This window comes from Bos indicus, chromosome 22 (assembly GCF_029378745.1).
Source record: "Bos indicus isolate NIAB-ARS_2022 breed Sahiwal x Tharparkar chromosome 22, NIAB-ARS_B.indTharparkar_mat_pri_1.0, whole genome shotgun sequence".
Classification (NCBI taxonomy): domain Eukaryota; kingdom Metazoa; phylum Chordata; class Mammalia; order Artiodactyla; family Bovidae; genus Bos; species Bos indicus.
The window spans coordinates 10,287,782-10,312,253 of record NC_091781.1 but is presented as its reverse complement, the minus strand read 5'-3'; the positions used below and the strand labels follow the sequence as shown (position 1 = coordinate 10,312,253).

The window sequence follows — 24,472 nt, the reverse complement described above, 5'->3', positions numbered from 1 at the left end:
CTGATTGGGAAGATCCCCTGGAGGAGGAAACGGTAATCCAATCTAGTATTCTTGCTGGAGAACTCCATGGACAGAGGAGTCTGACAGGCTACAGTCCATGGGGTCGCAAAGAGTTGGACATGACTGAGCACAGAGCACACAGAATGAAGTGAAAGCAACGGGCAGGCACTTCTTCAAAGACAACGCCACAATCCAAATGTTTACATCTATTCGGATTCTTCCCAGTTATGGTTAATTAGTGACATTTTACTAAGTAGTGCATTTTATTGTTCAACCTTCAAAGTCCACCTAAAAATTTATAGATTCACCAAATGAAAAGAGAAGAAAAAATTTAAGACCGATCAGGAATATCTAAATATGGGAAAGGTATTAGATGGTTTTAAGGAGTTTTTTTTATCATTTTGTTAGGTCTGATACAATAAATAAGAAAAAAGTTCTTAACTAGAGAGGCATACTGAACTATTTATTGGAAAATGGCATGATGTACGGGACTTGCTTTAAAATAATTCAGGGAAAAAAAGGAGGGAAAGAGGAAGAAACAGATGAAACAAAATTAGCAAAATATCAATAATTGTTCGGGCTGCTTCTGGAAAATTTCCATAGGAAAAATTGTTAAAAAAATAAGAACATATCAATGTATACATTTTGAAACAAAACAAAAAACTATTCAATGCTAGTGTACTCAAATTAAATTCTGATTTTAAAATAGCTACTGTATTAGCTGTTAGTCACAAGCCTGAGACAGTGGGTCCCCATGCGCTGCACTCACGCTGGTCAGATCTGGGATGCTCACGTCATCCACGTCGGAGACGACGCTCCCCCTACGATTGGAGCGGCTAAAATAATCAGCGGCAGAAACCTTTCAGTTAGAAGAAAATGAGATGCTTTAACATTAAGGAGAGAGAGAAGAAAACGATAAGAACATTGTCATATGAGGGGAAACCTTTTTTGTTGTGTGATAAAGTATCAAGAAATGAAATGAGGGAAGTGCTGTGATTACTTACTCAAGAAGGTAAGAAAGAAATGTAAAGGGTTCCAAAATGACATCACAGCTCCCTAAAATAAACTCTTATTAATTTTAGTCAGAGTTCTATGCTACAGAGATCATCATCTACTGCCTGAAGAGGAGCATCACCCTCACCACGAGGGATTCTAGGACAGCATTTACCTAAAGCCTCTACTATTTTCCACAAATGTCTAATGCATTGTAGCTGTCGACTCTGTTAAGCACATATATGCTGAATGCAGAACTACCTGCAGAGTATTTATTGTGCCTTTTACCCAGTTTCCACAGTTTCCTCTTTTTCATACTTCTCAGGACCAGGAACTGTAGAACAAAACAACGAAGGAACTACACTGGCGTCTTTCTGGTTTCCTAAACACAACAGTCTCTTCCCACCTTAGCCGTTGGCACTGGCCTAAGAACTCTCAGCTCAAAGCTCACCTCCCAGAGAAGGAGACGCCTTCTCTGATGACCCCATCCCGAAGGGACACACACTCCACTCAATGTCCTCTATCATGTCACCTGCTTTTCTCTTCACAGTCTCTAGTTTACTTTCTCCTTTTGTTCCTTCCTTTACCAGTTTTTTCCCCTATTTCTTTCATTAGGATGTAAGCTCCATGAAGTCAGTAATCTGGCCTGTGTAGCATACCACATTATTCCCAGCAATTAACACAGTGCCTCATATATAACTGGTACTCACTCCATAAGCATTTGTTGAATTAAAAAACAATGAACATTTTTTTCTTTTTATTGAAGGATAATTGCTTTAATCAATGAACATTTGTTACCTCACTCATCAGCTACTGCTTACCTCGGCTCTGTCTGATTACCTAGCTCAAAAACTCTTCTCTTCCAGAAAGGAATCTGGAAGCCCATCCACAAAGATGCCTTCTTTAAGGCTTACAAATACGAAGTTTTATGAAGAGCTGAGATGATCACACAATAGTATTCTTGTTTTCAGTAACAGTAATGCAACTTAAATTTACATATAATACTATAAAGGTACCCACCATCTCAGAATTTTGATAGTTCATTTACGTGATATATTAAGCCTACCTACAAAGACAGTTACTACATGCTCATTAAAGAAAGAAATAAATAAAAATAATAAATAAAGAAATCACTATTAACGCAACTAATAGGTTGGAGCAACGGTCCAAGCTGCTGCCCCTTCCACTCCATCACTTTCCAGGGTGTTTGCGGGTGGCGGGGACTGTTCTTTCCTCTTCAGCCGTGATTATGAGCACTACCTGGCTTGCCAAGGAACCAAAACTGTCTTAGTTCAATCACTGTATTTCTGGCAACAAAGCTCACAGACTCTTGCTGTTACCCTTTTCCAAGAAAAACTTGGGTTCACAATCTTTCACAAAACATGACTCAAAGTAAATGGCCTTCTAATTTCTTAACGGAATTATAGCCTCTCAGTTATTGGGCTCTCTTTTTTTCTTTTAGCTCTAAGCTGACACACCATTCTCCTCAATGTAATTTTCAAATCAATTCTTAATATAGAAAAAATGTCATCAGCTCTCTGTAAAATTCCTTGCTTCATCAAAAAAAAAAAAAAATAACCTGAAATCACATAATTTATATTCTAATGTAGCTATTTCTTACCTTTACAACTGTAACTCTAGTTGAATTCTAAGACAATATTTTTAAATTTTGCCATCAGCAACTCAAAAAATTCACAGGTCTTAAAAGACATATAAACAATAGTTAAATACATAGCAAAGAAAACTACTAATTAATGGCAGCATGATTTGTAATCCATAGTAATGAGTTTTAAAGAATGTGGAAACATTAATCTTGTTTGAGGATTTTTTGTTTTTGGTGAACTGTGCATATACATGCATGTGCATAAAACAGCAACAAAGAATAAAAAGTGAAAATCCGTCAAGTACATAATGACTAGCACATAAGAGGTGTCATTAGGAAAGCTTACACAGCCCACTGAGAAAATGTATTCTCAGGAATACATTTCTGAAGGTAAATTATTCATATAAACTAAATTTGAAGAGAATGCTCATTTTGTCAAGTGCAAATTTCAGTTTGCAATAGATTTCATGTGATCACACAGTGTTGCAATTTTAAAACTTATTCGATGTGTTTGCATGCAGAACACGCTCACCACGCTGTCCCTTCGCCCACGGCTGGCACAACCAGAAGACGCAATGCTTGCGGTGTCATCGTCGAGAAACTACGGATATTAAAAGCAGATAATGACAAAGATGCAGTTTCACCATAGGTACATGGTCTTCCCGTGACCATACGCACAGGAAGGCAGGCTTTGGGAAACACGCAAATGCTCCCTATGAGTATCGATTGTAATTAGCACCACTACTGAGCACCATTAAACCAAAAGGCTGTTTTGAGGCATAATGAATAATCACCCAAAACCAAAAGATAGTTCCAAAGAGCACAAAGATTAAAATAGTATTTACTTTACCTTTTAAGTTAAATGAAAGGAAAAGGGGGGTGAAGCATGTCTCTACTAGCCAAAACCTGCTAGGGACCTCATGCTTTTTAAACCTCTAGGCCCTCTGGGAGCCACTGATTACAATGCATTATAATCTTATAATTCATTAAGTCAATAAATACACTGTCTTTTAGTTTGGGAGAGAAAAATAATCTTCTCAAATGAATTTATGTCAAACACAGAATTTCCTACCACCAAGGACACTGAAATGATGATTCCTGTTGCCCTTTACTCACTCCTGTGCAGCACATGGAGGTATTCTAACATCACTGCGCAGCCCCCTTGCTCTTTCAGCAGCAGTGGAAGACGCACCTTCAGTGTGTGCAGGCTGCCTCCATTCTGACGTCACCAAGGAGCCATTCTGGCATCACTGGGGTACTAACTCTGAGGCCCAGCTTGCAAATGAAATCACATTTAGCCAGCACACAAGGACAAGATTCTATACTCGACTAAAAACATTACCGTAAGTTTTTTTTTTTTTGGCAAGGGACCATCACAGCGGGGACACTAAAAATGACATCAGGCTCAAGAATTGCCAAATGGAATTTTATTACCAGGTGGGTTAAAACTAAACTTCCTCCTGTGAAAAAGCTTTTATCTCCTTAAACATCCCTTTAATAACTTTTTGTTAACTGTAAGAGTGGAATCCTTGATAAATGTCACTTGGAAATGGCAGGAAAAATGAGTCAAACATATACACAGAGGAAAGCCCATATAACTTGCCTATTCTACTCCACAAAGTAACCTATGCTGACCTTTAAGACACTGCTTAATAATTTCTCCAATTTTAACATCATCAAGAATAACAAGGTGTTTCCTAAAAAAGTCACTATTTTCTATTAAAAACAGTAATTAGCACAGTCTTTATGGTGGGTAATATGGTAATATATAAATGTACATACTCTTTGGTTCCCATCATTTCATGATTAGCAATTTACCATGCAGATCTATCTACTCATATAAGTACACAAAAATATACTTGTACAAGCATGTTCATTGTACAAGTATCTGTTGAAACAAAAATCTGACAACCTAAAAGCTCATCAAAATGGGAGCAGTTTTTCAAATGGACAGCCCACGCACTAACAGAATGATGATACACTGCCATTAAAAAAAAATGTGCTGACATAAAACTAATCCCCAAGAGGCACTCAGTGGAAATAGAAAGGGACATGACTTATTTTTTAAAATCTTTTAAATGTCCCCCCGCAAAAAAGAATAAAATAAATCTTTATATACTGATTTGAAAAGATACTGTGAGTAAAGAAACAAGTTAAGCAGCATTATATACATGAATCACTTGCATACTGTTCAAACGTCATACACAAACAGAGGCTGCATTTGGGGGACAGAAACAGGAGAATAGGGGCAGAGGACTTTTACTTTGTACTTTCCTTAAGCTAATATTACGTTTATAAATTTAAAACAAGTTTTAATACTCTAGAAAGACTGGGTAATTAGAATCATCCCAGTTTTGTGTTTTATGTAGCAATTTTTAAAAAGTTGATGTATTTCATTTCTTCTCTCACTCCACTGATTGAAGGGCTAGGAAGCAAGTGGAATGGTTCAATGTATAAAGTAGAGACGAAAAGGAGAAAGAAAAAGGACAGGGCAGCTAACTCACACCCTGAATTACCACCACTGGGGGGAAAAAAAAGAATTTCCAAATGACAGTTACAAATAAATTAAAAAAAAAATTCTAATGGCAGTAGATTCAGACTCATTTAAGAATTATGTGCTACGTCACATTCATACAGCAACCACCAATTCAGACAAATTAGTTCTTGAGTTTGTGTACTGAAGGAAAATGGCAACCCATGCAGAAAAGGGTGAAACACACCACACCCTCAATATTCTGAACTGTGAGTACAGATTAATGAACCAATCAGAAGTGTCTACAGAACATGCAAAGAGACCAGGCAGCTCACCACAGGACTGCTTCGGGATGAACTCGCTCTTGATGAGTGAAAACTGTATTCAGATGGCTATAAAGTTTCCAAGAAGACAGGTTTTACAATAATGATCAGCTCCTTTTCCCGCTGGGAATACATCAGTGCCCCTGGACCTGACTCACCCTGGTTCCCAGGTTAAGGTAACTGTTACTCCCCCGGCTGGAGCCCTACTGCTCCTACCCTCATGACCCAGGAGCCCACGGCAAGAGCAAGGAGAGAAGAAGGGGGTGCCCCGAGAAGCGCTATTCTCATCCTCTCCCTGAGGAACTAATGAGCCAGAAAAGAGGTTTCTCTGCTTGTACTGTCTTCACACTTGAAGCCTCATTTTGCAGCAAGCGCTTCCTCACAGCTTGGGGGAGAGTCACAGTTGACAAGCTGATGGGTCACAGCTTGGAGAGTTATTACAGGTCTGATTAACTGGCTTTTTCTTTGTAAGTAAACTGTGCCCACCTACACCTCGCCCTCCTCACCACCTCCCCCTGCTTGGACTTACAGTTCGAGAACCGTAAGGGTTATATAATCCACCATTATACAATGACACCTGAAGAACAAAGGAAATGCCATTTAGCCATTCAGCGTCAAAGTTATTTTCAAAGTCATATAACTTCTTCAAAGTACTCAGTTCCAAAAAAGCTGAAGAACAGTGTTGAAGTGCACAGCCTCCCGAGGTGATAAGACTCATTTATGTCTGCATAAATTCCTGCGTCAGCCTCAGTAAAGCTTCAGGCTCACACTTCATTTCAAACAGCACCACTGGTTACAGCATTGCCTTTCATCATGTTATGAAATTAGGAGAACATTTACCAATTTATTCTCTCAAAAGAGGGAAGAAAACAGGTAAGAAAGTGAGGTACAGAAAGCTTTGCCCACTGTCATGATAAAACTAAGCACAAAGCCTCAGGTTCCCGGTCACTAGAAGAGGCCACAACAAAACAAACAGCCTGAAAGCAACCAACTCACAATTGCACATTACACAGAGCGATTGTTTTGGCTTTCGAGTCAGCTGGCTTCATTAGAGCCGAGTATTGATGTGGCCAAGGCCACAGCTGTTCCCCTCCAAAAATACGACATCCCATGCCTAGGCAGCCATCTCACACAAGTATGCAAGTGGAGTGGAACCCATGCAAATCCACCTCCTCTATAGGAAGCCAATTCTAGGCAAGGGCCCACCAACAGCCAGCAGTATCTACCACTGTGAGGAGAATACACTCATTTTTACTCCCCGAAAGTTCTGTACTATAAGCACAGGCAGCACATTTTGCAGTACACACAGCACTAAAGCCACGTGTCCTTGGCTATTTTGGAGGAAAGATGTCAAGCTAGAGTCAGCACCATGACAATGGCTTCGCCAAGAGTACACACATTGGAAGTGGAAAATACAAACCAGACTGGCACTTCTCAGCAGACCAGAATTTACAGTGGAGGAGGCCTATGGAGAAAGTGCATGATTTAACCCAAAGGAAAGGAACCGGCAGCTCTGAAGGCCCCACGCTCCTCAGGAAGTACTAACCCTGTAGCTCTTGGATGTCGCCAGAGGGTCGCTGTACAGGGAGGAAGACTGCTAAGCAACAAAAACAAAACACACACAAACACACACACACACAAAAAACACAAGCAAGAAAAGAAAGGGAGAACTGGTCTCACAATCATGAAAGCTTATGTTTATTCTATATTCCATAATTCACCAGTAATTCATAAGTGTTTAAGGCAGCTAAGTACACACACAGTGAGAAAAACTTAACCGTTAGAAGTCTCTTTAACTATCAATTTTAAGGGATCAGAAAGCAAAACACTTGGAACAGTTTTCTATAAATGTGTTTTAAGTCCCATTGGTCTTTGAACATTAACGTTAGGAGATGAGAGGGCCACCTAAGGAAATGTTCTGGGAACAAGGGCCATGGCACAGGGAGTGTGCAAACCGTGGCCACATCGCAGCAGTTACCAGCAGCTCCTTGACATCGAATGGGCTTATCCTGATTACTGGGGAGCCAGGTAATGAGCTCTGAGTTATTGCTATAAACACTCTTTTCCAAGTGGATTAGAAAACCTATATTTCAGAACAAGCCATGGGCAAAGTACTTTAGTTTAATTAGATAAATTATACTGGTCACAGTGAATCCATGCATTAAACAAGGCACAGCATTATTTAAAAAGGAATTAAATCTTTTTTCCTGATGTCATCTCAATACATTTTCAGTTCTTTTTCACTAAGCCCAATCAGACATGGAAAATAAGACTAAATCATGTATGCAGGTTTTGACAACTAAATTATTTTAAATATACTGCGTGCCATATATTTAATATGTTCTAAACGTACGGTGTGCCAAATGCCTTGAAAGAACAAGAGATTCTCACATTACATAATTACATTCTTCTCATCACATATTTTCTTGGTCGTGGTGCTCAGCTTGTGGGATCTTAGTTCCCCAACCAGGACTGAACTCAGGCCCTGGCAGTGGAAGCGCTGAGCCCTAACCACTGGACCACCAGGGCATTCCCTCTCATCACACTTATAGTTCATATCTCCACATGTACACTTTTAGTAAAAGGACATACACCGTGATATGTATTGATGCCTACAACTTATTTTGAAATGTGCCCTTCCCAAAAAGATGGACTGATGGAAACACAGTGGGACAGTCAGACAGATAATTACACGATAAAGGAAATATAGTAAAAATGTTCATTGTCGAATCTGAGTATAGGTATGCGGGTGGTTACTATACAATTCTTTGAACTTTTTTGTAAATGTAAATATTTTTCACTTAAAAAATTGGAAAAAATGGTACTCATTAATAAATGTGGTGATTCAACAGTTACCATCATTTAAAGATACACTCACACAGACAATGTGAATTCAGTTATCACAAACCTGTACAAACACAGCCATTCACAGATTAGTCCTAACTAGTCAAAATGCAAAACAGGGGATTAGAAATGTGTTAAAGTTGGATAAAACAAATAAAGCCAAAAAATCTTGTGACAAACCCGAGAATAGTAGGCAGAGGTGGGTTTGCTATGTCTAAGACTGCTATAGTTTCTTTGGTCAAAGTAGAGGCCACTCTGCAAAAAGCAAAATCAAACACATTTTTCTTAGGTTAAATGCTGTTAACCTAACAACAATGACAAAATTGGATATTGCCAAACCCCTTCTCCAAAACAATGATTTTAAAGATTTGAATTATATTAAGTCAAAGTCAAAATAACAGCGATTTCAAGTCTCTCAAAGAAGACTAATATTAAAGGTTAACTTTTCAAACCAAATCATTGCTATTTTATTTTTTATTTTTTTTACTTTAAAAAGAATATAAACCCTCAGATAAAATAGAAAGGAAATAGGAAGTGAATTATTCTCATGTCACACTTAGGAATGTCCTTGAAAAACCCAGGATGAATGGATAATTACTACTTTTATAATCTATTTGGAAACATCACAGAAATCATTAAAGCTATTTTTTTTTCAAAACTCCTCCTATTTCCATTATTTGTTCAAATAAACTGATCAAATTAAATTACCAAAGAAAGAGTGTGAGCAGTAAACATGGTTTGGTCTACGGCAGGTTCATCTTCAATATACTAAGGGAAGCAATTACATTACTGTGATTGCTTGAGGGGGGAAAGAAATCATCTAAACAATTTCAGCCATCTTTTTTGCTCAAGGTTAAGGAAGCCCAGGCAATCTCTGACTGAAAGACGGCTCCTCCACTGTTGACACTGCAATAGGGGACAGCCCTCCTCCCATCGCAACCCTGCCCTGCCGACCCACCTGCACCACACCCTCTGAGAGGCTCCATGACTCACTTCTCCCCAGAGCTCCCAATACTCCACCTGCCAGGTCTCACTAATGTCCTCCCATTTCATCCTCGCCTCCTTCCTCATTTCTACCAGCCAAAGGCTCCCACCCCGCTCTCCACCTCACCAATGGCCAGAGCCCTACCCAAGGGAGCCCTGAGTTAGCAAGGAGCTTGGGCTGCACTTCCTCTGCCAGTGCTGTTGCAACTTGACAGGGAAGAGGTGTTCCCAGCACCCCAAATGGGCACTGTAGACATTTTTTTTTCCCCACAGCAACGCCATTTAGCAGGTTGGCTGGAATGGAGAACACTATTAGTCCTACAGTTTAATTACACTATAGGTTGAAGAATTTTCTGCAAGACAGCATGGGAATTCTGCCATCATAAACTTTGTTGTTTCTACCAGAAAATTAATTTCAAGTTCCCCAAATCTCAAATGTATAAAACAATCATTCAGAATGACAGCTACATGTGAGTTTCGTACTGCCTATAATACCACAACTGTGCTTAGTTGTTCAGTTGTGTTCGATTCTTTGCAACCCCATGGACTGTAACACACCAGGCTCCTCTGTTCACAGGGATTCTCCAGACAAGAATACTGGAATGGGTTGCCATCCCCTCCTCTAGGGGATCTTCCCAACCCAGGGATCGAATCTAGGTCTCCCGCATTGCAGGCAGATTCCGTCTGAGCCACCAGGGAAGCCCAATATCACAACTAAATCAATTCAAATATCCAAAATAAGTTATAAGAATCTCACTAAACCTATTAAGGTACAGTCCTCCAAAGGGCAATTCATAGATGAAAATACAGTATTAATGAACTTAGTGTGACACTTTCCTAACTCTAGCCACCAGGGTTAGCATACGTTAGTGAAGTGCAAGTCGCTTAGTCATTTCCGACTCTTTGCGACCCCATGGACTGGGGCCTGCCAGGCTCCTCTGTGCATGGAATTCTCCAGGCAAGAATACTGGTGTGGGTATCCTATCCTTTCTCCAGGGGATCTTCCCGATCGAGGGATCGAACCAGAGTCTGCTGCATTGCAGGTGGATTCTTTACCAGCTGAGCTACCAGGGAAGCCCATCATATGTTAACTTGATATTAAATCTTGTAAATGAAAACAAAATTATTTTTAAATAAGGTTCTGGTAAGTCATGTTTCAGTATATTATCAGGTTTCAATAATGCCTGAAGAGCACACTAATGCAGTCATAATTCTTAATTTCCCTGAAAGGATCAGTGAATTTTACAACCACACAAAATACTGTGATATGAGACACAACAGAACTAACCAGTGGGTCTTTATGAGAACCAGAAGATCTCTTCTTCATTCCGTAAGAGTGACTGTAAGAATGATTCTGGAAGTAAATATTGATGTTAACTTTAAAGATCACATAGTGCAGTTTTAAGATAATTTAATAAAGTGCATCTTAAAATCATACATAGAAAAAGGCCCACATGAGACATCGAGTAGTCTACATGCACGCACCTGTTAGTGGGAAACGGGCTCAGACACACAGCCTGCCCGCATACCAGCATCCCCCTCATCCCTGCTGTGCCATCCAGCTCGGTGCTGAGCCAGCTGAAGACTGAATTAGGACTCAGAACCAGCAGGCTCTAAGTGGGGGCCTTCATGCCACACCTCATTTGAGTCTCCGCTTCTTTAAAAAGGTATGAGTGACAAGAGAGGCCACTTCCTTTTGCAGTCCTCCTTACCTAAAGGCCAAAGAGCAATCCTGTGTATCCATCAAAGCACGATGAGAACGGAAAACGTAACACGGCACTGCCTGAGACAGTCCTCTTAACCCGAGTTACGGGTCCCGCAGCAGGTGCTGCTCAGCGGAGAGCAACCTACACAGCGTGGTCTGTCTCATTAGAGCAGCATCATTAGATAATAACCTGACATCCTTGGATGTAACTTCTAGGAGTCAGAGCCAAGTGCATGTGAGGGGATAGAAGACAGCAATACTACTAAACAGGACAACTGGCAGAGAAGAAGTGCAATGTGGATATGCACCTTTGGTCTGAAAGGAGGAGATGCAGCTAGAAGGGGCCTAGCCGTCAACAGCCTGCTCGACACACATCACCTGAAACATGCACAGCTAGATCCTGAATCAGTGATTACAAATTCATTCTCCTTTTTTTAAAGTCCATATCTTTCTTTTAGACATTACTACTCTGAACATAAGAGCTGTGGCAACGTGTGGATACATTAACCCAAGAAAAACACACTACAGGTAAACTTCCTTGGCCAAAATGACATGCCATCAAAAATAAACCAAATCAAGCAAAAAGGAGTGGAGGAACTGATGTTTCAGTTGTCACCTGAATCCTCTCACACCTGCTGGCTTGTGACACGGAACATAAGACATAGCAGGTATAGCTGTAAAACATGCTGCTGTAGTTCAGTACATCTCACAACACCGCTGGAAACAGGTCTTCCAGGGCACTGAGTATGTGTCAGCTGGGTGACTCATCATTTTAAGATGAGTCCTGAATGGGAAAGCAAAAAATTTTTATATGATCCTGAGATCTTAAAAGGCAAAGCTATTCAAGTGCTAAACCATGCCACAACTACACACTAGAATTTGCCGTTAGTCATATATTTCCCCCAAACATCACAACAGACCTGTGACAAAGTTAGACATAATCTAGGATTAGCATCACCAATTGTTTATAAAGTGAAACTATATTTAACACAAAGTCATGCAATACATACTAATGATGAAAGTCTTGATGATCTATCCTTAAGAGCATCATACTGGATTTCAGGAAAAGGTGGAAGTTGGTTGTATTTCCAAAATCAGAAATATAAAGGCGGGGGGAAGCAACATTCATAAAATTATGAAAAATCCAGCACTACTTTAAAATCCCCAAATTATTCAACATAATAGCTGTGACACCTGAATTAAAGAATACTCTCCCCCCCTCACTCTTTCCTAGTATAGGTTATTGTTAAACTACATGTACAGGAAAAACTTCCTGTTCTCATTCAGATCCAGAATGTATAATCAGTAATGTTCAGACGATTCACCCCAGCACAGTGCAGCACAACACACCCAAGGAAGCCTTTAAACACAGGGATTAAGCATCCTAACGGTCTGTGAGCATCGTTGTCCATCATGTGAAACGTGGCAAAAGCAAGTCATGGAGAAGCAATGAAGCAGGAACACACAGCTATGATGAAACTTACCAAAAAACAAAACTAAAAGACAAACAACTGCAGCACTAAAATGGGGAGAGCTCCCTCGGATCTGCTTGTGCACACACCTGGAAAGCACCCCTTCTCAAGAGCTTTCGCTATGAAAAATAGCGAACAAAGCTAGAAACCTGGTCAGAGCAAAGTGTGGAATGGATAGTATACATATAAAAGTGGCATGAAATATAAATCAAAGAAAATAGATATAAAATTTATGACGAGACCAGAAAACCATATTTCCTGTCGGGTCTTTAAGAAAATAATACGTTTAGCACCACATGTCAAATCCAAGAAACCAAATTAAATAGTAACTACTCAGATTTGTGTTTTCCTAATTTTTTTAAGCATTCTAGTCAGATTTTTTAAGCAATCTTGCCCAGAAGAGCAATGTATAAAACAAAAGCAATGAACAAGTTCCTCAGGTAGTTTGGTAAAAATATCTTTCTTTTGCAACTCTTATACCCATTTAGGATCTTAGGGAACACTATTCAGAAACCTGATCTAAAGTAATGTTTTTCTAAATGTGGACTGCAACTTATTAGTAGTTCATAAAATCAATTTATGGGTTCAACCAACATTAAAAAAATACAAAATACTAGAGTGGATCACATACAGTAAATATTATTTTTTTTAATTTGTTTCTGTATTTTTTATATACTTATATACATACAAAAACAGGCACATCTCTGCATATGAATACTGGATTACAGTGTAAAATGTATTCCTGTCATAGAGGCTGCAATTTTAAAAAGCCTAAAATACACCAAAAGGTAAAATTTAAAAGTGTAGTTCTAATAAAGCATTAAAATAATAGTTCAGACAGAACAAAGGTTTCAATTCATACTTAATGAGATGATCATTCACAAAAAATAATGCAGAAACTCCCCCAAATGTATTTCATAAGTATAAGGCTAAGTGGTATAATTTTACCACTGGCAAAATTAAATTCAGAGAAAATGATATTGCAATAAATACTAAGAGGTACTGAAGCAAAATATCTGCATTTGCATACTTTTCTTATATTATGAAAACAGAATATAAAGTGTTACTACATGTGTAAAAAAAAATCTTGTTTATCCAAAATTTTCTAAAATGCCTAATGGTGTGCATTTGGTGGTAAATGATGTGCGTGGTAAAGTCACTGTGGTGAATGACATTTCACTGAAAATAAAGTTCCTTCTCTATGAAAGTTTTACCTGTGACTTCTTTCAGTTAACAAAATACTTTTGTTTTTTAAAAAAAAAAAAAAAAACAACCCATGACCAAAACACGTATTACTCAAATCACACACTCTTGCATATAAGCTATTCCATCCTCCCAAACAGGTAAGTTCATTGAAGGAATCAGTCTTAGTTCTCATCCTCTCTGTAACACCTGGTCTTCTGCAAAAGCATAAGATTTAACAAGTTGAACTGAAAATGATCTACTTTGATTTTCTTTTTCTAAAATATAATGCAGAGCTCAGATAGTTTTATTTTATTTATCTATTTATTCAGCTGTGCTGTGAAGCTTGCAGGATCTTAGTTCCTTGACCAGGGATGCAATCTGGGCCCCAGCATTGGAAGAGTGGAGTTCTAACCACTGGACCACTAGGGAATTCCCTCAGTTTTAAAAACTGGTGAATCTGGTAGGAAAATCCACAACTTGGACATCCCAATTGCTACTACTGGTTGTACACCTGGTGAACAAAAAGAATCCTCCAGTATGTGACAGTTGGCATTTATGTTGTTTAAAAGCAAACGATTCATCAAAGAAGAGAGAACTGAAAATATTTCCAAACTTCCTATTATAAAAAGTATTAAAAAGCAGGCTACAGAAACAAAAGTTCGGCAAGTGTTTGTTTCTGTGGGAATGGACCTATTGCTCAAGCCCCCGGGCGCCGTGAGTCAACAGTGAGTGCACAGTACTAACGCTGCACATTTCTCTGGGCTACACGCCACGAGGTCGTCACTGCTGGGTGTGCGGGCTCTGCTCCAATGTGTCCCCGTAACGTCCTTCGATGGGCTCTTCCACGGAATTAAACAGTGTAGGAGTAAATGACAGAATAATAAATTCCAAGCATATTAAAATTAAATTCATTAAAATTGTACTAAAGCCACTGATATATAAATAGGAACTAATAAAAAACAACAGTAAAGCTCTCCACCAGTGAAAACTGTGATGCATCCCTACCACTCTGATTCAAGATTACCTCATTTTCTAATTTCGGATCTCTTCCTTATAGTCTTCTTGTATTTCAATACATAAAAGCAGTGACCAAGCAGTCAGTCAGATTTTTTTTTTTTTTTAAGGTAGATTGCTTTTTAAAGAAGCACTGTTTCAATTCTAAACTCAGGGCTTTGATTTAATCTTCCTTCCCCAAACCTACCATCTTCAACCATCTTGAACTATCTCTGCCTTATTTTTATACAGAAAGTCTATAGCATTGATACCATCTCTAGCCCCACATAGCTTCAGGCAGGACACTTTTCAAAGAAAGCAGTTAACTGGACAAAAGGAGAGATCAAAGTCCAAAGAATGTGGCATGAAACCATAAACACATCTTCCTCATATCCAAGTACTGCTAATGTTCATGTATCAAATACAAGGTCCAAAAGTCTTAGACTTTTTAATATACAGCTCATATGTTTAAAAAAATAACCAGAAAAGAAATACCAAAACCCCAAATAATATAGCAAACCCGAATAAAATTTAGGTCAGGGTTTTAAGCCATCACATGTATTTTTACAGAGAACACAAGTTGTCTACATTTTCGGTATAATATAGATGGTAAAGTTATTCTAAAAGGCAATAATCTGATGAAAATTTAAAACTCCCAATATTATCAAGTTAGAAAAAAGAAAAAAACTTATCTCAACTATATTTCTTTTATACTGTGTTATTAGTAAGCTTTCATTTCAAATCAGACATTTCTAAGAAAGTCTAAAAATTTAAATATTGTAAATGCACACTAACAGTAGTACTGAAGTCTCTACAAGGTAAAAATTTTACTAATCTTGAAGTTCACAGACTGCTTTTTAAAAATATTAGGAGTTTTACTTTTTGCTACATAATAGCAAATTTTCATAACTACCATAATGAAATAAAATACTATGTGAGTTCTAGTTATATCTTAAATTTAACGATGTAATTTCCATGAAATGAAAATCAATCTCACTTTATAGACACTGAGTAAACAATTCCTTATTTAATTGCAGATTTATTTTTTGTTTGTTTACAGATTTGTTTTAAAAACAAATTAGGTTGAACTTGGATGGCTTTACCATTAGGTTAAACTAATATGTAAGTTTCCCATGCAAATTTACAAATAACCAGCTTGAAGACTGTGAACTTCACACTATGAACATTACAATAAGTCATATATTAAAAAAAAAAAGGTGAGATGGGATTATTTTCAAAGCCCTCCAAGCTCAACTTTTAAGCTTTTGTTAACTCCCTGTGAGGAAAAAAAAAAAAAAAAAAAGGCACCAAAATTTCTCTAAGGAGAAGCAAGACAAATTTATTATCTTAAAGCTCTTTTCCTTTAAAATCATTCTTAAACCACTAGTTAGATTTCTATAAAGGCTTTTTAATATTCTTATAAATCTAAATTTTTATAATCAACCAAAATGTTTATGATTCAAGTACTAGCTTACTAATTTATTCCAAAAAGACAGTAGATTATATTCACAATAAGAAATATAACCACTCCTGGCAACAACTGTACATTCGGAAAACATCATCTCGCCTGCCATTCAATTTAGCGCATATGCATGTGCAAAATTTATGGTAAAAGCTGCACTCAGCCAATACGCAACAGATTGTAACAAAAGGAAAATTATCTAAATAAAACATGGTCTTAAGAACGTAAGTGAATAAAAAAAAAAAGAAATATAACCAGAGTAAAAGACTATTTAAGAATGCAAACATGTCAATAACTAGTATACCAGAACACACTCAGTTTAATACAGTGTATTTTCAAGATAGGAAAAAATACAAGATAGGAACATTATACAAGATAGGAAGAAAACTAGACCTGGGGATATTAACAAATATAGATCTTAACAAGAACAGAATTTTACTGATGAAAAAAAATCTAGATATAAGCACATATACTCTATTAATAATGTACAAATTAAAAGCATTGCTCTAAGGCAATGTGCTTTAAGCACAACTCATTAAGAACAGAGATCAGCTTTTTTGGCACAATATGCAAGCCTTTAATGAACAATTTCTCATTTATTTTGATTTACGATGATATAATAACTAAAAACTTGAGACAAACTACAAAATATTAATCAAAATATTGAAGCATGATCATTTCTATAAATATGGTAAGACCCATGCCACCAAATAATAAATTTCATTAAAAAAATTATCATTTAAAAAAATCTGAAAGTAGGAAAAATCTGAAAGTTAGAACCATGCAGGTGTTATTTTATAAAATCAATCTTATTATTTTGTAATGATTTTACAAAATCAAAAGTCCTTTTACAGAAAAAAAGTAAATATACATGTTAATAGATGAAAATATTTACGATTTTAGAATTGATTTACTTATAGCAATAATTTGAGAGAAAATACCACTTTCCAATGAAAAGAACTTTACCAATATTTTCTTTTTTTAGAAAAGACAAAGGGATAGCTTTGCTATTAGGGTGTAAACAACTTAAAATACCAACCCTGTGACTGCCAAGACTTCGAATGGACAATGCATCCTCAACTCCCTGATAAGATAAAAACAAACACAGTAAAGGTGTGTGAGTGGCTGCAGCAAGCTGATGAGGAAAAGTATCAGAGGCAAGTTTGTAGGTTATTACAAACCAGAGAAGGACGACGATGACTGGATCTGTGGGAAGACCTGGCTCTTTCCGACTCTTCCTGGGAAGGGAGAAAGTACGTGGACAGTTGTTAATCACTGAGCAGAGGGCTGCCTATCAGAACTGAGCACAGAGGGGAGTTTCCTCAAAGCTGAGTTTGGGCAGTCACATCCCTCCCTCAGTTGGAAGGGAAGTAGAAATCATCTCAGCAATGTTTTCATTTGAACAAGTGTATGTATGTCTGGCCATTTGTAGAATGTACTCGATATATGACCAAGAGAGCTCAATATACCAAGATAAAAATTAGTAAGTATACTTAACCAACAGAAATTGAGGTCAGCATTAAAAGCAGATTTTGATCTATTTTTTATGATGTTAGTTTATGCAAAGCAGGAAGAAATGTTTATTACAGATGTAGTTTACAGTGAAAATGTATTCTTTTAAAAAGGTTTGGGTTGTAATTTTGCGCTCATTGCCAAAAATTTTTTTCTTTTACCACTATAACTGGGAAAGCAAAGAACAACTAAATGAAACAGCCCCTGACTGTGTATTGTTAATATGAAAAACTACTTATAATTATGAGAAACTAAATACTTTAGAGTTGATAAAGTTGCTTCAAAAGTTATGCCTTATGAAGACTGTAAAAACAAAACACACAAAAAAACCCAATTGACTAAATAAATGTAATTCTAATTTTTTCCATATTCATCTATTAGCACTGTGGCATTAAGTACTGAGTCATGTGAAATTAAATGACTAGTCCCTAGAACCTAATCAACTGTAAGAAACTTCTGATCTTTCAGAATTTCAAAGTTTGGAGTGTCAATTTGCACTGACTAAGAATCTACACACAACTGGCCAACTGGGTTCACAGGTAATCAACACTGCTTTTCCCAAAACACACCAAAACTTCAACACCCCATGACAATACAGCACAAGCATCATGCAGATGGAATAATTGGATGTGGCTACGCCTGATCATTCATTGTGAATCCAGCAACAGTAATTCAACTGAAACACCACAATTTAATGCTTTGTTTTGGTCATGATCTTTGAATACAATTCCAAAAAACGCCTGCTTGTCATATGTCGTGTACATTGATGCATTTGATCAAATCTGCTCAGAAGTCTGTTTATATGTACCAGGATGATTCAATAATTCAATGTTCAACATGGTGCTCTGATCTTTAGGAAATCATCACTGATTCACAGTTTTGTTATGTAATAGACACATGTGAGCTGTAAGAAGCCAAGCAAGTTTCTTTCCTCTCTTTTGACTATCAGGTGACGTATCACAAAACTTTGGGGGGCATGAGTGTTAGCCCAGCAGGGTAGGTACAGCTTACTTATGGTAACAAGTTCTAGGCTAGTTAGCTTTGTTAGTTGAGGTTAATTCTATGTGCCCCCTCCTAGTGTTATTTGGGGTACCAGGGTGACATATCAATACAAGGTTTAACGTTCAGTTTTCTCTTTATTCTATCCTTTCTTTTCATTCCACCTACCACACAGGCGCACTTTTAAAAACCTGCCTCTAAAGAGCACATCCCATTAAACATGCAGCAAAGACAGATGAATTCATATTTATCCTTAATTATGCCTATTATAAAAATAACTCTAAATAACACCACAGTAAGTATCGGAATATCTCTAGATTTACACAGCTTTCTTTTTAGCACCATTTGGAAAACATGACCTAATGAGTTCAGAAAACTACAGAATAAAATATAAGCCCATAGAGGCTGGCTAATTTAAAGTGACAGGATACAGTTTATTCCACAGTCATAACCTACACCTGAAGCCAGCACTGTTCAGCAGGCCTTTCATCGACAGTGGAGATGCTCTGTGTTTGTGCTATCTGGTATGGCAGCCACCAGCCACAGGTGGCCACTAAGCATTTAAACTGTCAGAAGTGCAACTGAAGAACCAAAGTTTAATTTTTATCAATTCAAGTCGAAACCTAATTACCCACATAAGGCTAGTGGCTACCATATGTACAGTGAGGCAAGCTCAGAGCAAATTTTTATTACACCAAAAAGACTCCAAGCACATACTTCACTAAGAGTCTGCCGTGGAACACTACTCTTCCACAGAAAGGCGGGCATTCCACGTGGTCTTTAACTACTGCCTTTACCTGGAATGCTACCGCACAGTGGCAGACAGGGAGATACAGAAGGAAACCCTGTATAAACCAAAGACCCTAGCACCAAATCTAGAATTATTTTTAAGAGCTAGAGGATCCTTAGAGATCATCTAGTCTGATCCTTTCATTTTATAGTACAATAAACAAAAAGCTGCATCACAAAAAGGTTAGGGGTCAACAAAGCTAGAAAGCTGGACCAGCATTCAGACCTTCTGACTCACAATACCACTGAACCAATCAAGATACTATCCTATACTGGCCAAATCCAGATTTAACTACATACAAAGAACATGAAGAAAGGGGCAAGGTATCCTAGTTTTCTACTCTGGAATACAAAAAAAGCTTCATTTCCCAGGTATTTCTAAAGGACTATTAAAACTGCCAAAAGGCTTTTTTAAAAATTAATCACCAGAAAGTCAATAGAAAAAGATTTCAGCAACGTTTTTAGGTACCAATTACAAGGCAGACTATCCCTCTCCTTCCACAGTTCAGAAGACAAAATATTTTCACTGTCTTGGGAAGCCTTATAAATATAAAGGATGAATGAACAGGACAATGCCTTCAAAGAGAGTTTTCTATCTTTTAAGGCTTCCTGGAAAATTATGTTTGATACATTTAAGTTAGATAAATGGAAATGAAATATACCCTGTTTTTAAAAGTTCTCTAAGTTTTTTTTTTTTTTTAAAGCTGACAGCCCTCTGCATATACCTGGACATCTCTGACAATAAATATTGGATTCAAGGGGGGAGCTATCCCCCTCAGTTTTTGTTTTTTTTTAATTAATTCACTTATTTTAATTGGAGGCTAATTACTTTACAATATTCTGGTGGTTTTTGTCATACATTGACATGAATCAGCCATGGGTGTACATGTGTCCCCCATCCTGAACCCCCTTCCCACCTCCCTCCCCACCCCATCCCTCAGGGTTGCCCCACTGCACCAGCTTTGAGTGCCCAGTTTCATGCATCAAACTTGGACTGGCAATCTATTTCACATATGGTAATATACATGTTTCTATGCTATTCTCTCAAATCATCCCACCCTCGCCTTCACCCAGAGTTCAAAAAGTTTGTTCTTTATTATCTGTGTCTCTTTTGCTGTCTCGCATATAGGGTCATTGTTACCATCTTTCTAAATTCCATATATATGTGTTAATATACTGTATTGGTGTTTTTCTGACTGACTTCACTCTGTATAATAGGCTCCAGTTTCATCTACCTCATTAGAACGGATTCAAATGTGTTCTTTTTAATAGCCGAGTAATAATACTCCATTGTGTATATGTACCACAGCTTTCTTATCCATTCTGCTGATGGACATCTAGGTTGCTTCCATGTCCTGGCTATTGTAAACAGTGCTGCGATGAACATTGGGGTACACATGTCTCTTTCAATTCTGGTTTCCTCGGTGTGTATGCCCAGCAGTGGGATTCCTGGGTCGTATGGCCCCCTCAGTTTTAAATTAGGAAACCTCACAAACTGCATTTGCTCTTTCAGATTCCCAACACGTCACTGCTTCAGACACCCGGCTTACAGGCAGCAGTACTGGCTAACCTAAGACTACCTGGGGGCCCAGAAAGACACAGGCCCTTTTCTTCTTGGTCCGTCCACCTCCCACTCCACCATCAGCACATGGGGCACCCTTGCATCCCTTTGAATTCCGGCTCTGCCAACAACTAAAGCTGTTCACTTTGCCAACCCTTTCTCACCTACCTATAAAATGGAGAGAGTGGACCTGTCTTACAATGGGGACTGAACACGTATGTAAAAGGTATGAGCACAATGCTATGCTATGCTAAGTCACTTTAGTCATGTCCGACTCTGTGTGACCCCATAGACGGCAGCCACCAGGCTCCCCCGTCCCTGGGATTCTCCAGGCAAGAACACTGGAGTGGGTTGCCATTTCCTTCTCCAATGCGTGAAAGTGAAGTCGCTCAGTCGTGTCTGACTCTCAGCGACCCCATGGACTGTAGCCCTCCAGGCTCCTCCATCCATGGGATTCTCCAGGCAAGAGTACTGGAGTTGGGTGCCATTGCCTTCTCCATGAGCACAATGCTGGCACACAGACATGTACTCAACATTAGCTTCATTCCTGAACCTCATGCTCCGGTGTTCCCTATTCACATCCAACAGCCCACTCACGGGCGAAAAAAGTGCTAAATTAGGAGAAATTTTTAGTATAGGAAGATTCTTCCTTCTAGTCATCGATAACCCAATTGTTTGTCTATGCATTAATTATAAATTTATTAGTAATTTATATTTTACACTGTGATGCTCACATGCCAACTTCTATGATAAGTTCATAGACAGAAAGCAGCCAGAAAGACAAGGATAGGATAAGAAGTTAGAGGAAAAATCAGTTTGAACGAAGTGCCAGAAGGGGTCGGAATGTTAATTATTCTATCTGAAACAAAACCCCACCTTCTCTGCCTGTCCAAATCCTACCTATTAGTTAAGACTTGGACACCTGCGTTTTAAACCCTAACCCAAACTGCTCCTTTCAACATAAGAATTAAATATTAGACTTTTAACATAGGCTTTTTTTATTTAATGCTTTGATCTGCCCTAAGATATTAAAATCCTAGGCAATTTAATTTGAGAACTATAATACATAATTATAAAAGGAAATTAATATTTCCACTTTTGCAATTAAGAATTATTTCTCTTAACTCATGCAAAAATATTCTTAAGACATCATCAGTAATATTAAGCCAGTTACATGCAGAAGACACTTGAATTATAAAATAAGCTATCTTTAATAACAAGAAAGGACAGATTCTACTCCAAAATAACAAACACATACATGAGGAGTGGCTTAATTTTAAGTAACCAAACACCTTTTTTCTCTCTTTTTTAAAATATCACAATGAGAAGTATGATGAAGTTTTAAAATTTGTAGGTAAATACAATCATAAATATTTAAATTCTGGTTATACCTTAAAATGCTATTCTAGAAGGGATTTGCTTATGAAAGTTGCTTGTTATGCAATTAAACAGTGGTTCTTAACCTCTTAAGGATCACAGACTCCTTTTGAGAATCTGATAATAAAAATTCCTGTGGCCATTTCACATGAAAATATACACATACTCAAAACCTGGCATGGGATGTCCTCACCCCATCCCCCAAGCCTATTCACACACCAAGCTAAGAACCCCCGCAACCAGAGGCAGCAAGGGCACTTATCAACACTGAAAAAAGCTCAAATTTAGGACTGACTCACAGTAAGTCATACATTACTGGTTGCAATTTGCTCTTGCAGCTAACAAATTTGGGAATGACAGCGTAAGACTTGAAAGGAAACTGAGAGAACTAACAACATAAAAGTAATTTTCAGAGGGGATGAAAGAATGATTTGGTTCATCTTTCTATGAAGAACCTGATATAGCTTTTTAAAAAAGAGAGAAAAGAAGAAAGGGGCAGGGGAGGAGAAGGCGGGACGGAGAGGGGTGGGCAAATTTTAGGGACAGAAGAACAAATCCACAGAGAGAAAACACATTCATCTACTCAATCTTTCTTGGTCAGGAGCATTTATGAGATGAGCGTGAGGCTCTAACTACAACGAAAATGGCCGGACTCCAAGCACACATTTGGTCTACTACAGGCAGAAGAGACACTCGCTGACCTTTAGGTTCAAACATGACAAACACTCCTACTTGGCAAATGATTAGTCAATGTTTTACTTTGAGATTGCATATTTCAGCAACTGATCACAACATGCAGGGCAGGCAATTCTGGCCTACCAGCCACTTCTGAATCTGTCCCCATTTCCGGTCAAAGGAATGATGAGAGTGCTACAAATGCAAAAGTTTCACAAACTCAAGTTTCCGACAGACTGCCTGCTATGGAAAGTCTTAAACTAATCACATACATTTGTCCTGAAAGGCAATGATTGTTAATTCAAAGTTACACATTCAAAATACACAACATACTAAGCTAAATATGTTCAGTCTGCAGCTCAGAGAACTACAAATAAAACTTAAACTTAATAACTCTATTCTTATAGTTCACTACAATTTTAGGAATATAAAAGACAATGCATTGTATTTTAACATTTCATCTCAAGCCAAGAACTGCATTCAATATTTGAAGCTATGAGGTAAAAAAAAAAAAAAAAAAAAAGGCAATATATTAACTGTTTTTGGCTTTGTTTTTGAGCTGTGACAATATGGCCTCTATACACATCTCTCTAACTCATTAACAGAAAATTCACCACAAACCTCAAAACAAAGTGTTTAACATTGCCCTGCAGCTTTTTTCCCCCTTTAAACTAAAACATCAGAAATGGTTTTTATGGGAAGTTTCAAAGTCAGGTCAATGTCAGAAGGAAAGAGTAAAAAAGAGTATTTATTTTCTTTTAAAGCAGCCCAACTTCTATATATGTCTAGTTATAAAATTTTTTTTCTTTTTTGCTTTTCTCACTGATAATTAAAAAAGACGGAAATGTATTAGCTATACAAAAGTGTAACATAAAATCAATCACAATTCCACCACAGATAAACCAAAGTACTGAGAGTAATCACTTCTTTCCAGTAGTTTTTGATCTATATATGGATACTAGTTTTTGTAACACAAGACTGGAGTCCTAAAAGTGCTACAATTGTGGGATTTTTTTTTTCCATTTTCTTATACGAAGATTTTCCTCCATTATTAAGTATGCTTACAAACTATATGGCTGTATGATTTCACAGAGCTTAACTATGTATTTATCACGATATAGTCAAAATTCTAGGACATTTAGGACTATAGTAAATAATTCTGTCACCTCTAAGCCTTCTTTGGCTATTACAAGGACTTTATAACCCAACAGTAACTTATGACAAGAGGTATACAGGTGTCTGCTGTTAATTTCAAACAAATATTGCACTAACTTGCTGACACAGAATGGCTCATCAAAACACATACATCAGGTTACTCTATTCCCAGTATTTCAAAAGGAACCAGGTTTACTTCAGAAGGAAACTAGCCTTCTGAAGTAACGACACAAAACAGGGTTATTTTCCCCAGTTACCTCTTTTTGCTGCCGTTCCAGTTCTCTCATGCGGATATCTCTTGCTTCTGCCCGGGCAGCCCGTTTTGCTGCCAGCCTTGCCTCTGCCTGAAAAGTAACAGAAAGATTCA

At 37.8% G+C, this 24,472-nt stretch overlaps 1 protein-coding gene across 27 annotated transcripts in view; it reads right to left on the bottom strand.

Annotated features, from left to right (window-relative positions):
• Positions 1-24,472, bottom strand: part of LRRFIP2 (LRR binding FLII interacting protein 2) — a 109,864-nt gene that overhangs the window by 40,303 nt on the left and 45,089 nt on the right. For 6 of the 27 annotated variants that reach the window (XM_070776021.1, XM_070776025.1, XM_070776028.1 and 3 more), the window contains exons 3-15: positions 24,363-24,449; positions 23,095-23,145; positions 17,219-17,275; positions 17,077-17,121; positions 11,936-11,977; positions 10,509-10,574; positions 8,417-8,491; positions 6,939-6,989; positions 6,813-6,857; positions 5,922-5,969; positions 5,405-5,461; positions 3,129-3,197; positions 770-859 (exon numbers count right to left, since the gene is read on the bottom strand). In XM_070776021.1, the coding sequence (XP_070632122.1) occupies positions 770-859; positions 3,129-3,197; positions 5,405-5,461; positions 5,922-5,969; positions 6,813-6,857; positions 6,939-6,989; positions 8,417-8,491; positions 10,509-10,574; positions 11,936-11,977; positions 17,077-17,121; positions 17,219-17,275; positions 23,095-23,145; positions 24,363-24,449 (783 nt within the window). The remainder of the gene's footprint in view (positions 1-769; positions 860-3,128; positions 3,198-5,404; positions 5,462-5,921; positions 5,970-6,812; positions 6,858-6,938; positions 6,990-8,416; positions 8,492-10,508; positions 10,575-11,935; positions 11,978-17,076; positions 17,122-17,218; positions 17,276-23,094; positions 23,146-24,362; positions 24,450-24,472) is intronic. The other 21 variants (XM_070776037.1, XM_070776039.1, XM_070776035.1 and 18 more) reach the window with 12 other exon arrangements.